We start from the raw sequence: 13785 nt of genomic DNA, 5'->3' as shown, positions 1-13785 counted from the left end.
CCCGCTCCACCCCCTTCCGCCACTTCTCTCCCACCTCCGCATCCCCTCTTTCCCCCCTCCTCCCGCACTTCCTCGCTTCTGTCCCGCACCCTCCCGCCCCTCTCCGCACCCCCCTCCCCGCGCCCGTTCCGCGCCGGCGGGCGGCCCCGCAGGAGCTCCTTACGGCCGCTGTGGCGAGTGGTCGCCCCGGGGTTCGTAATGAGATAAAAGATGAGTTCATGTTGTCCAGGTATTATTAATATTATGTAGAAATAGCAAAAACAGCCGCCTTGCCCCAAAGCTCCTCCCTCCATTTTTCAAGCTGATTTTTATGATACTTTTTATCCCAAAGAGCGGGTTTGGGACAGGGAGGTGGGCGCTGGGGGGGGAGCCCAGGCCTGGCCAAGCATCCCAGCTGCTGCCCAGCCTGGGCCTGGTGTTTATATTTTCCAGGGCTTTTTTTTCAGCTTCCCATGTTATGGAGAAGGAGGGAAGGGGCAGCAGAACACCCCGTGCCACAGATGCCACACTGGGGGCAGAAGTGGGGGTACCCAGGGTGTGGGTACCCACCATTGGTGCCCATTCACCAATTTACTGGCTGGTGAGAGTGGCTTGTATATTCTTTTACCATAGTTATTATTTTTATTATTACTGCTATTTTTCATATTGTTCTATTGGACTGTCTGTGTCTCAGTCTGTGGGTTTTTTTTCCCCCTTTTCCTTTTCCCTTTACCTCCTTATCGTACCAGTTTGTGGGTGGGATGTGGCAGGGGATGCTCAGGAAGGTGATGGAGCAGAACTGGGGGGTCAGAGCCCCAAATCCCATCCCGTGCCCAGCCCTCCCCGTGGCAGAGAGTGAGTAAGGCTGGGGAAGGCACGGCGAGGTGATGTTTGGATTTCTGTGGTCTCTGGCGTTATGACAGATATTATCAGCGCTGCTGGGGTTGGATCTTTGACCGCTTTCCAGGGCTGTTTTACCCCGAGCCAGAGGATGACATCTTTGGCAGGCTGGGAAATGGTACCAAATTGAAAACACGTTAAATTGCCTTCGCGGGCGGCGCTGGGTTTCGGATAATCCATCTTTCCCATGTGTTTCAGGAATTCTCTGCCGTGCTCTCTGCAGCCCCTGCTCCCGGGAGCCTGTTTTAACCAGAAGCCTCATTTCTTGCTTTAAATCCACTCTTCCAGAAGAATCCCAGTGTTGGATTCACTCTGGGGCCCGAGCTCCTGGAGAGGGAGCCACAGTCCACAGCTCCCTGTGGCTGGAGGGACTGGGATGTGCTGGTGCCTCATCCCACCTGGATGCCCTATAAATCCCAGCTCCGCATTCCCAATGCCATGTTTGAGGATCATCTGGGTGGAAGGAACACCTCTGGGTTGTCAGCACTGATGGAGTAAGGGTGGAAGGAACACCTCTGGGTTGTCAGCATTGATGGAGCAACCTGGATGCCCTATAAATCCCAGCTCCGCATTCCCAATGCCATGTTTGAGGATCATCTGGGTGGAAGGAACACCTCTGGGTTGTCAGCACTGATGGAGTAACTGGGAGCAGTCCTAATGGTTTCCTACTGTAGGAAAAGTACTCCCTCTTAAATTCCAGACAGGAAAATGGAGGCCTGATTTAATTCTATCCCAGATCTCTCTCCATCCTTATAAAGTATCTTTAGGTAGTTGCCTTTCTTCTCCAGGAACATTGGAAGATGCTGAATTCCCGCCGGGAGCAGTCCTAATGGTTTCCTACTGCAGGAAAAGTACTCACTTCTTAAGTTCTGAGAGGAAAATGGAGGCCTGATTTTATTCTATCCCAGAACTCTCTCCATCCTTATAAAATATCTTTAGGTAGTTGCCTTTGTCCTCCAGGAACACTGGAAGATGCTGAATTCCCACCTCTAAGGCCTGGCAGATGCTTCCAAGTGGCAGCGTTAGTCCCTCTTACCTGCTCCTTTCTCTTATCTGAGTGATTTATGCAACTGCTGTGGCTTGGGAAGGGTTAAGCTGTGAAAAGCAGCTGCCTCGGTTTCTTCCAGAAGTACCAATTTTTGGGGCATGGCTTGTAGTGGCTTTAGTCTTGATATGATGGTGAAACAGGAGCACGGCGTGGGCACTGAAACCACCCAAACCTTCTCATCCTTCTTCCCTCCCAGAAATCAGTATTAAGGATGCGTCCTGCTCCTCCTCCTTAAAACATCTTGTTCTAACCATCTTCCCTCCCTGTGTTTGACAGATTTTGGGTTCTCTCTGCTCTCTTGGGCAGGGCTGCTGTGTGGCTCTGCTGGTTTCCTGCTCACCGTGCTCCCCTGGCCGTGGAGGGAGGTGGAAGGGGGAGAAACCATGCTCCTCAAGAGCTGCAGGAGCCTGGGGGCTGCCTTGGTGGCCCCTTGCGGCTTCTATACTGGAAATCGTGTGGCTTTTCCAGGGAAGGGCTAAAAGACCCGAGTTCTGTGGTTGTTTTAGCCAAGTGCTTGCTTTATAATGATCCTGCCTCGTATTCCCCCCTCTCCATTCTGTTTGAGGCAGCAGAAGGGGAGGTGGGGGTGGGATGCTGCCGACCCCCTCCTCTTCAGCGCCGCTCAAAGTAGAATCTGAGTGGGTCCCACTTCTCCCCTCTCTGACTCCCGGGGCAGAATGTGCACTTGTGAGCTCATTTTGACACTCAGAAGATCATCCCCCCCTTGGAAGTCCTCTCCCTTTCCACTTTTCACCCAAGCCCCCTCCTCACACCCCATTTTTGCCAAAGGCCAGCTCTGCCCAGGGTTGCCCCTGGGCAACAGAGCTGAGATTAAATCTCTGGGGGGATGTTTTTAGAGCTGCTGGAAAAGGGATTTTGGGTGGTGTGTCCAGAGTTGGCCTTGGGATAGTGCAAAAGAGCTGCCTTTGGAGGAACAGACCCAACTCATTCCCTGCTGCTGTTGGGCAGGGTTTCCCCCTCCTCTCGCCTGGGCTGGACACGCTGGTGGGAGGGATTTCTGACTGTCAGCAAGGAGAGAAACAAGGGAGCATGTGAGGGAAAGGAGCTGGACCTGGGAAAGGCAGGAGGAAAGTTTTTGTTACTCCCTGGGAATGCGGGGAAGCTGCTTTTGGGGGGGGGGTGTGTGTGCAGGAGGTGGTGGGTCCCATACTCCCTGGGAATGGGGGGAAGCTGCTTTTGGGGGTGTGTGTGTGCAGGAGGTGGCGGGTCCCGTCTCCGGAGGAAGGTGGGGAGCTGTGGCAGGAGGATGGCTCCAACCCCATGCCTGGGGTAAAGGAGCACTGCTTGCTTTTGGAAAACCCCTCCGGGGAGGTGGGATTCCCGCTGTGCAGGAGAGCATCCCTCCTGCATCCTGCCCCTTCCCGAGTGCTGGTTTTCCTATCGCCTTGAGGAGCAGATCGTGGCTCCAAACCAGCCGAACCCACATGGGGCTTCCTTGCTGGCCAGGACCCAGGTCTTGTGAGCCCCCGGGGCTCAGGGCTTTGTGGAGAAGCAGCCACCAGAAGGAAAAGTCACTTCAGCACATTTCCCCGTGAGCAGAGGAGCGGAAGAAGCCGGGTTCGGTTTGGGGGGAAAAACCCAGTGAAAATCCACGTTTCCCCGAGGTGGGAAGAAACTTGCTGAACCGACCCCAGATGGGAGGAAGCACCCGGGAGTGATAAATCTGCTCTCTCCCCCCCCTGCAAGAATTCCTCCTTGCTCCAAAAGCATCGTTCTTCACTGGAGGGAGAGGGGGACACCCCGTCCTGTTGGGAACAGGAGGTAGCCAGGAGCATCCTCCTTTGGGGGGCAGGTGGTGCTGGGGAAGGTGGTGGGATTTCCTGGACCCCCCCCGGGGGGAGAAGAGGAGCCCTGGCCATGGAGTTTCAGGCGGTGGCACTCTCCTTCATCCTCACTTTGCCAGTCTCTTCTCTTGCTTCTGGCAACGAACTTCAGCCCCACATGTAAGTAGCAGGAAAAGAGAACCTGGGGGGTGTTTGTGTGTGTTTGTAGGGCAGGGAAACTGGAAAGCCAAAGCTAAATACAATATTTTAAAATCAAGGGGGAAGGGAGCAGTGGAGGGGAGGGAGGGTTGGTCTCTCTTTCTTTACCTAGTACCAGATGTACGTAAAGGTGAACAGAAATTTGAAAATCTGGGTAGTCTTTGCTCGCAGGAGGTAACTCGCTGTTTTTAGCTGAAATGCTGCTGTTGTGTGAGCTCCAGAGGTGATGGCTGTGTCAATAGTTTGACCTTTCTTCACAGACCTGCTCTTTTTCTTGTCCCCCCTCCCATTCCCCTGTTTCCCCCCCCCCCCCCCTTTTTGCAGTTCCTCCAGCAGCACGTAGTCCGTTCTTTTTAATTAAATTTTACAGTTACAGTTTGCTGTTAATTATTTGGCTTCTTTGGAAAACTTCCTTGCAAATCTGGGCTCCTGCCAGAAGATGATCTCTGGGTGCCGGGGAGGGGGGGGGGTTGCTCTAATTCCTGTTGTCAATGAGCCCAGCGTTGCGTGGTGCCCTAACCCCGGGCTGCTCCCACTGCCCCCCCCCAGCCTTGGGGTTGAAAAAAGGGGTCCCTTTCAGCGTGTGGAGGTTTGGCCAGGAGATGCCTTTTCTCCCCATGTCAGGGCCAGAGCACAAAATCTCTGATGAGAGTGCTTTTAGGACTTTTTGGCTGCGACCCCGGGGCGGGGGTGATGTGTGCCAAAGCCTCGGGGAAAAGCAAAGTGCTGTGGCTTCCCACAGGGCGCTGCTGATGCTGCCTCTTACACACACACACACGCTCTTTGGGGCACACAAGGACCTTTCCTGGCTGTGATAAATGCCAGCAAAGCGGTGCTGCTGCCAGCCTTGTTCTTCTGGCTCCTCTCAGGACATTTTTGGGGTGAGCCCCAGGGGGATCCCACTGGGCACCAGCCCCTGGCCCTCAGTACAGAAACACAAAATCAACCAGGGGAATAAACCAGTCCCCATTCGTGCTGGGGAAGGGACGTGTGTGGAGCTCTGCAAGCCAGAGGTGGGGGTGAGGAGAGGAGATTTCGGAGCAAAGCTGGGGAGGGGGGGAAGGAAATTGGGCAGTAAATCCCCAAGGCATCACCAGGCGGGCTGGAACAGCCGGGTAATTGAACGTCCTGCAGCAGCCAGATGCCAGCTGCAATCTCTATGCTTCACCACGTCCAAATTATTTACTTTAACTTCTTTTATAGAAAGTAATTTTTTTTCTGAAAACTCCAGGTCCCTTTTGAAGAGCTGGAGGCAGCAGCAGCCGCCCCAAATAACGAACGGCTCAGGACTTATTAAGTCAGGGGCAAACCTTTCCCTCTTCATTCTGAGTTAAAACTACTGGCTCACTTTGGTGAGAGAGAGTTAGGATTAGAAAAGAAATAAACTTCAAATGGTATTTTTCTTATTTTCTTACTCACTGGGTTAAACATGTTCACTTGATTTCCTGTAATTAGTTTTGCAGCCCTTAGCTCTGAGTGAGAAAACATCTAAGAGACCAAACTGAATTCTGACTTAAAGCAGTAATAATAAAATTATGTATCATTTGCAGTGGCAGAATAATCTTTTTTTTTCCCCTAAACACAGAAGATGCAGAGGAGGGCAACAAAGCTGGTGAAGGGCCTGGAGAATAAATCTTATGAGGAGCGATTGAAGGAGCTGGGACTGTTTAGTTTGAGGAAGAGGAGGCTGAGGGGAGACCTCATCACTCTCTACAACTACTTGAAAGGACACTGTAGAGAGGTTGGTGCTGGTCTCTTCTCCCAGGTAATTAGTGATAGAACGAGAGGGAATGGCTTCAAGCTGCAACAGAGTAGGTTTAGACTGAACATTAGGAAACAATTCTTCATGGAAAGAGCGGTCAGACCCTGGAACAGGCTGCCCAGGGAGGTGGTTGAGTCACCATCCCTGGATGTGTTTAAGAGTCGTTTAGATGTGGTGTTGGGGGATATGGTGTAGGGGAAAGCTTTGTAGAGTGGGGTTGATGATTGGACTCGATGATCCCGGGGGTTTTTTCCAACCTGAATGATTCTATGATTCTCTATCTTTGGTGTTTGTAAGGAAAACAGTCAGGAAAACAGTCCCCGGGGGGACAGAAGGCGTATGTGACCTCCATTAACTGAGTGGGCAGAGTGGTGGAACACAGCAGTTATTGTGCTGCCGCATCCTGTGCCTGCTCCCTCTTTTCTCATCCATCCTCTCTCTTTTTAAGGCTAAAAAGGAGCTGGGCAGCAGGCAGACCCCCCCTGTTTGTGTGTTGCAGGCCCCACGTCTGCGCGGAGCAGGAGCTGGCGATGGTGGGGCACCGGCAGCCCTGCACCCGCGCCTTCACCCGCACCGTCAAGGTCTGGAAGCAGGACTGTGGGGACCACCGGTGGTGTGCGGGCTACGAGCGCAGGTATGGCCTCTTCCTTCCTTCCCTGCTCCTTGCCTGATGGCAACAGGCTCCTTCTCACCACCAGTGGTGGGGAAACGAGCTTTTTGGTCTCTTTGCATGTGCCCATTGTGGTGGTGGGCTCTGGGAGGACCACCTCTGTGTGCCCATCCTGCTGCCCAGGCTGTGGTCCGGTGTGGGACCTCAAAACCCCTTGGTACCCTCTGAGGGGTCTTGGTGACCAGCCAAGGTGGCATCCTTGGTCCCCAGTGGCTCTCCAGGGAGGGAGGAGAAGTGCCCAGTGTGTGGTACCCAGCCCTCAGCAGGTCTGGTATGAAGGCACCAAAGCCATTGATGTAGGGTTGGATGCAACCAGAGAGATTTGGGCAGAGATGTGGCTCTGGACCCACCAATTAGCTGTAAAAAGTAGAGCTATTTAATTAGATCTTTTTCTTGGCTAATGCCAGGAGACTCTGAGAGATTTGTAAACCCCAAGTGCATCTCTGGGCTTCTGACCCTGCCATCTTTGTGGTGCTGAGAGAGGTTTTAAGCTGTTAAGGAGTTCCCAAAGAGAAGATAGGTTGCTTTTGTTCCAAGGAAACCTTGTCGTTGTGGTGAGCTGTTCCCAGTCTTGTGACAAGGCATTACTTCTGTTCCCTGTGATCACGCCGTGTTAATGACATGAATCAATCACAGCACGTGTGTTCTTCCTGTACCTTTAGATGTCTAAGCTTCAAAAATCTTGATGCCTCCATAAAGTTTTCCAGAGCTGAGGGGCAGTTGCCGAGTCCAAGTGAGGTTTGTTGTGCGTGGGCTGAAAAAATTGACCAAGTTCTGCTCCGTGAGGACGGGTGGCTGCTGTGGTGGGACCATGCCCAGGCCCACATCAGAAGAGCCCACAGCCCACCAGGGTCTGACCTACAGGTGAAGGAAAGACGTTTGGGTGTTCTCCAAAGGGAGAATTGATGTGGTCGTTCAGCTAATTGTGGTGTCTCTTGAGTCACCGACTGGTCCTACAGGGAGCTGGGAGACCAAGCAGGGAGGAGTTGTTGGGAGAGGGCTCTGAACATGGGCAGCAGACCAAATAATGGACTTTTCTTACCTGTGCCCAATCTTCTGTGCTCCACCGGCTCTCCTGGCCTCATTAGGCACTTACAAGCCTTCACAGAGTAACGATGATAGCAGTAGTTTCAAAGAAGCATCTTTGGACTGGAGACAGCTTTTAAGTCTTGACTTCAGGAATTCCTCCCAACCTGTAATTGCCAGTAATTATCTGGGTGATGATATCTGAGCAGTGGTAATAAAGGAGCAAACAGAGTCCGTCTTTTGACTATGTTTTAAAGAGAGGACTTTGAAATGATGGGTGCCCTGTCTGCTTCCACTTCAAAGGCCGGGAACTCTTCAGCCCCAGCTGTCCCTTTGGCTCTTTAATGTATGGGTTTGACGTTGTAAATCAAGGAACTGAAATGAAAAACTTTCTGTCGTGCTTCATTATAAACATCAGAACAGGCTGGTGTTAAAGCTCTGATCCTGGTGAAAACAGGAGGTGAAGCCCAGAGGTGCTGCCGGGGATTTCACCTGGGGAATGCTGACAGCAAGTGCAGGAGAAGGACTATCAGCAGAACTTCCCTCAGGTGGGATTTTGTCCCATATCCCCTCGCTCTAGGCTTGTCTGGGGAGTTCCCCTCGCAGCAGCTTGTTCCGATGGATGGAGGAGCTCCTGCCAAGCTCCCTGGTGCTGGGCAGTCGAGGGCAGTGAAGCACGTGGTGTCTTCATCCCCAGGGATGCTGGACCCGCTCCAGTTGGACCTGGCTCTGGCAGCGTGGGGCTTGGAAAGTGTATTAATGGCTTCAAGATCCCTCATACACAGGGCATGGCCTGAAACTGGCCTTGGTGGCTTTGAGTTCATGGCCACGACTAGAAAAATCCAGCATTTGCTCTCCTTTTCCCACTACAGCCCACCTGCCTGGTGAGGAGCAGGTCCTGCTGGGTCCATCATCCTTAGCTAATGTCTTAAAATTCCCAGGCAGGTTTGTGCTGCTGCAGCCCCATCACTTTGCCTGAATTTTAAGTGCTGTTGCCAGCGTGGAGGTGGCTTTTGGCTGGACCAGAGCCTGGGGCAAGCCAGGGATGGGGGGCAGGGAGAGGACACCAATACACAGGGCATGGCCTGAAACTGGCCTTGGTGGCTTTGAGTTCATGGCCACGACTAGAAAAATCCAGCATTTGCTCTCCTTTTCCCACTACAGCCCACCTGCCTGGTGAGGAGCAGGTCCTGCTGGGTCCATCATCCTTAGCTAATGTCTTAAAATTCCCAGGCAGGTTTGTGCTGCTGCAGCCCCATCACTTTGCCTGAATTTTAAGTGCTGTTGCCAGCGTGGAGGTGGCTTTTGGCTGGACCAGAGCCTGGGGCAAGCCAGGGATGGGGGGCAGGGAGAGGACACCATCTGCCCAGTTTGTGCATCCCGAAACCAGTGGTGTTTGTTTTTATAAGGCTTGTGTCTCTGCCGAGAGTACTGGGTTGTAACGTTTCCTAAAAATCAGAACAAACCTTGCTTTGCACCCCCAGGACTTGGGTCCTGCCCTCTCTGAGAGCCGGCATCTGCTCCCAGACGGATGAGCTGAGCATCCGCTGTTTTTCCTGGGAAAGGGAATGTTTGGCTACTGGTTGTATCACTTTCCCAAATTAGGTGACAGCAAAAGGTCGTTTTTCTCAGCCCCGGTGACCAGACTTGGAGGAATGACGGTGCTGTCCCGCAGGGGCTGGCAGTGGATTTTCCAGCAGCAGGTCACAGCAGGATTTTGAAGCCTGGGTTCCATTAGTTCTGGCTCATTCAACATTTTCTGCGCCAGGGACTCCTTAAAACACAAAAAGAAAACAGAAACATTGGAGATAAAGTATCTCCTATGTGGTTCTTTCCAGCCTGCAGCATCCAGATATCCACGGGCAACTGGGGCTGTCAAAATATTTGCATCTCCTCGAGAACCCACTTGGGCTGACTTAAGGACCTGAAGTGTCTGATGGAACCTGGAGAGGCTCGTGGGGCTGAGGCTGTTCAGGGCAGAGAGGGGGCCAGGAGCATCTCTGAGCTGTCCCACAGTGATTTTTCTTGGGAATACCTTTTCCTCCTCATTTCTGAGCCTGGGCAGGGCAGATGGAGGCGGCTCTTTGCTTCCATGCAGTGTTTTACCCTTTGGACAAAAAAGATGGTGTTTTCCAGAAAAACTCCTGTATTTAATCCTTGTGAGCATCATCCCACCCTCGTCGTGTCCTCCTGTACCCTGCCACCCTGGGAAAGCCCTGGGCTGGGAGATGGCCCGTGGTACCAAGAGGATCCAGATGGACCTGAGCCTGATTCCTTGCTCTTCTGGTGCCTGAGTGGCTGCAAATTGCTTTCTCAGCTGCTTCTGGAACACAGCTATTTCCTTCATAATTTGTTAACAGCTCCTACAAAAAAAAAAAAATAATAATATCAGTGTCTGCTTTTATTTTCCTCAGCTGTGCATCCATATGCTGATTGGCACAGAGGAGAAGCGAAGGTTTCCTTCACAGGAATCAATGGTTCACCGTTATTTAGTTGTTTTTTGGTTTGTTTTTTTTTTGTAGCAACATTCAGACGAAATCAAACAACTCGACTGAGTTAGGATAAATATTTTCGGTGGACATGTACAACACATCTGCTGCGCCAAATATTTGTTGTTGTTGTTTGTCTGATTTGCTTTGGTGGAGCAGTTTCATGTTCTGCCAAAGGAGCTTTTTAAAAAGCGGCTTCAAAAGTTTTATCCGTGTTTCAATTTTCACGTACACACAGCGTCAAATTTCCGGGGGAAAAAAAGTGTCCCTTGTGTTTATTTATGCTTCAGATCAATCCCTGCTTTTACTATCCAACTCCAGGCCTGGAAGGGGTGTTATGAGGACTTGGACACTCCAGTCTCTTGTGTTCCCCATTAAAGTAAATTAAGAAGTATTTTCTTAGCATCAGCCATCATTGCTAGACCAGGTGGAAAAAAACGTCAGCACCTTGGAAAACCCAAATTCCTCATTTTATTCGCAGCCACAGTGAGAGTTACAACTTCTCTCCTTCCCAGCTTCCTCGTTCTGCAGGAATTATCTGTCTTTTGTCTTTCAGAACGACCTATTACACGGGGTACAGGCAGGTGTACAGGGTGAGACACCAGACCACCTACCGGTGCTGCCCGGGCTGGGCACAGCTGGAGGGGGACGCCGGCTGCCTCTACCGTAAGTGCCATGCTTTTTGGGTGAGAATCTCCATTTCCTGCTATCCTGGGGGGAGGTGTGTCCAAGGGTGCTCATTTCACGTCCTGTGCCTGCAGTAAAAGCTGTAAAAATGTCTTTTAAAAAGAACCGGGGTAGGGTTTTTTGGTTGTTGTTGTTGTTCTTTGCTTCTCGTTTGTTTTTTTTTTATTTTATTTTTATTTATTTTTGCTGTGTGTCAGGAGGATTTTTCTCTGGCTTCCCGGGAAGCGCTGTGGGTTGTTTTCCGTTTTTTTGGAGGATTTCCTCATCGCAGCATGAAAGGGGTTTCAGAGTCATGTTCATTTATCCGGTTGCCAAATGGTACTAAACATTTCAAATCAAGCCCAAACTAGTGTTTCAAAGGATGCTACTGGCAGAAGTTCCAGAAAGCTGCAATCCAAGCCCTGAGTGGACTTTTCATTATAAAACCCAGTAATTGCTGTGTGTGATTGAAGGGTGATGGCTAATTTGTTGTCTCGTTGCTCTTACTCAGTGTTCTTCCTCGAAAGAGGCTCCTTGGACTAATTGCTCACAGGCTGGGAAATTGGGCTTCGGGGGGGGGGCAGTGGATTTTGGCTGGTGGCTCATTGTGGTCCCTCGTTGGAGTGTGGTCTCCAGCTGCTCCTCACCCCAACTGGGATTCGGTCACTTCATCACAGGTTGGTTTGGGTTGGAAGGGACCTTAAAGCCCCCCCAGTCCCACCCCCTGCCCTGGGAAGGGACACCTCCCACCAGACCAGGTTGCTCCAAGCCCCCTCCAACCTGGCCTTGAGGTCATCAACTCGTAAAGGGATGCAGCTCCCCAGCTGTTTTGGAAAGATGTGTGAGAGTTGGGTACCAGATCTGTTGTTTTTAAGACTGGCTGAGCTCGAGGGAGCCCTGCCAGAGGTTAGAGACCCCTGAGTGCTCCCCTTTTCCACCCCCTCCAAAGGGGTGAGCCTTTGGGTTCAGGACTGGTGGGACCCAGCAAGGGATGTCCATCAGTCTCGGAGGAGACCGCCAGCTGCCAGCATGGGGGAAGTGATTGGCACTTTTCGGGCTTGAAGCAGACACCCAGAACTTGAGGCTTTTGGGTTTTGTGGCTGATTTTCCTCCTCAGTTGTGTTTGCTCTGGTGGAATTCTCTGCAGAGCTGGCGTGGAAGTACCTACTCCCCAGCTGTGCGGGGAGGCTGCACTGTGTATTCAGATCTGCACGTGGGGCAGGCGAGGGATGTGCAAATATTGGTATATGAGATGATTTTATGCTATTTTTGCAGAAGACAGAGGCAGTGTTATCCTCGTGGGCCCCATATCCCACCCCCCTCTCTGGGCTGTGCTGCCTGATGGGGGAGGCAGATGCTGCAGAGCTGCCGGCTCCTTCCCCAAAACGCTGCGGCCACGTCCAGCTGGGGAAATATTTAACTTTAAACTTGGCTTTTGAGATGTTGAGAGCAGAGTAAGATCTTCCCTTGAATCAAACAAAGGTTTGTGCGAGCATACGTGTAGAAATAAGTGTCTCCATGGAGGCAGAATGGCACAATTCTCTGCCTCATTGAAGGATGGAGCTCTGATTTCTTCCCAGTTAGATTTTGGGGGTGCACACCCGCCCTGCCCAGAGAAAAGCAGCTCTTGTTTTAAGTAATAAGGCAGGTGAACCAGCAGAGGTTTTGGGATATGATCTGCCTTGCCAGCAGGGGAATGAGGACAACCCGTGTCTGAGCCCATAGGAAAAGTGATGTTGATTGTAATCGAGCTACAACACAGGAAAATGTCCCCACGGCTGCTCAGCGTTTGTTCTGCAGAGGGGCTGCCTCTGCCTTCCCTGAGCTTTGAAGCAAAGAGGTTTTTTTTAAAAAAAAAAAGGAAAAAAAAAAAAAAAAAAAAAAAAAAGGTGTGTCTGGCAACCAGTCTTTATCCTTCCTGTTCAAACTCCTGCAACACGGGAGAGCAGGAAACTCCGTGGGGGCCTCGGAACCCGCTGCTGGCAAGCGGAGAATAACCTCGGATGAACTCAGAGGAGCAGGTTCTGTAATGATTTTTCCTGCCGAGGAAGTGAGTAATTCCATCCAGGAAGGAAGCTGAGAGAAGGAAATAAGAGCTGCTCGAGGCACGCTCTTACCTCCTCATCATCCTCATCCTCACCCATCCCCGGGGCTGGGCGATGCTCCTCACTGGGTGCTCGCTGCAGAGTCGCTCTGCGATGAAAAGAGAGGGAGACCCAGCTCTTTTGGAGACAAAAATACTTTGGCTTTCCCTATTAATTTCAGACTTGCTGCTGAATGGGTCTTGTTCAGGGGTTGCTGTGTCATTCCCAAGGGTAGGAAAGCTCTGAAGATGTTTTGCAGCTGGAGCGTAAGCTGAAGAGCAGGTTACAAAGTCCTCGCTTGTCCCTTGCTTCCGTCCATTAACCTTTGTATTTTAAGGGCTGAGAGGGGGTGACAGGGCTGGTTGAGGGGTATGATGGAGACCAGTGATGGACCCTGTGCCATGGGTCAGCGCTGGTTTAATGGCCCCTCCTGCCTCTGCTCGGTCCCTGCAGCATCTCTGGGTTTGGCCAACCCCGAGCATCCGAAATAATACTCCTGTGATAGGCAGCTTGTGGGGTTTTGGTCTCTTTTTAAACAGCTCCTGGGGACAGCCAGACAGTGCTCTCTGCAGAAGCAGAATGACAGCAGCTCCAGAAACTCAGCAGAAATTGCTGCTGGGGTGTTGGTGGGGATTTGGGACGGGATGTGACCTTTGGCTGGTGAGCATCTGGGATGAGAGATACGTGCTGCTCCAGGGAGGGCTGTGGCTGGCTTAAAACCACTTTCCTAGGCTGGAACTGGGGCAGCCCATGGGGTGGCTGCTCCCTGAGCTGGGACTTTTTTGCCCCATTCCACAGACCATCCTGGGAACCCTTCTGCTGTCTGTGGAACCAAACCCTCTGTCCTGAGCAGCTCCCAGCTTCTGGTTTGCCAAGGGTGTGATGACTTTTCCTGCTGGTGGCCTGGACCGAAGGACGAGCGTGTTCTTCTGGAGCAGGAGAGGGTGTAGGAAGGGCTGGCAGGGAAAGGAGTCAGTAAATATTAAATGAGAGCTGCCGAGGCAGGGGAAGGCAGCCAGGGCACGGCGTGTGGCAGAGCATCTTCTGGTGCATGCCCAGCGATGGCCAGCCAGCCTGCCTTCCCCCCCCAGGCTCTGCTGGGGGCCACGAAACGGTGCCAAAAATCACAGAATCACAGAATCTTCTAGGTTGGAAGGG

The 13785-nt window shown here is 51.9% G+C and overlaps 2 protein-coding genes across 2 annotated transcripts in view; one reads left to right on the top strand and one right to left on the bottom strand.

The window, feature by feature from the left end:
• TPRG1L (tumor protein p63 regulated 1-like) overlaps window positions 1-805 on the bottom strand; it is a 5586-nt gene extending 4781 nt beyond the window's left edge. The window contains exon 1 of the mRNA XM_014952418.1: window positions 713-805. Within this exon, the coding sequence (XP_014807904.1) occupies window positions 713-805 (93 nt within the window). The remainder of the gene's footprint in view (window positions 1-712) is intronic.
• A 2327-nt stretch (window positions 806-3132) lies between these two features.
• Window positions 3133-13785, top strand: part of MEGF6 (multiple EGF-like-domains 6) — a gene marked incomplete at its 3' end in the record, with an annotated part of 87963 nt that continues 77310 nt past the window's right edge. The window contains exons 1-3 of the mRNA XM_014952417.1: window positions 3133-3891; window positions 6192-6326; window positions 10434-10543. Of these exons, the coding sequence (XP_014807903.1) occupies window positions 3806-3891; window positions 6192-6326; window positions 10434-10543 (331 nt within the window). The remainder of the gene's footprint in view (window positions 3892-6191; window positions 6327-10433; window positions 10544-13785) is intronic.

Source organism: Calidris pugnax, unplaced genomic scaffold, assembly GCF_001431845.1.
Source record: "Calidris pugnax isolate Ruff unplaced genomic scaffold, ASM143184v1 scaffold217, whole genome shotgun sequence".
Lineage (NCBI taxonomy): Eukaryota > Metazoa > Chordata > Aves > Charadriiformes > Scolopacidae > Calidris > Calidris pugnax.
The sequence above is the reverse complement of the archived record's forward strand: the minus strand, read 5'-3'. Positions and strand labels throughout refer to the sequence as shown.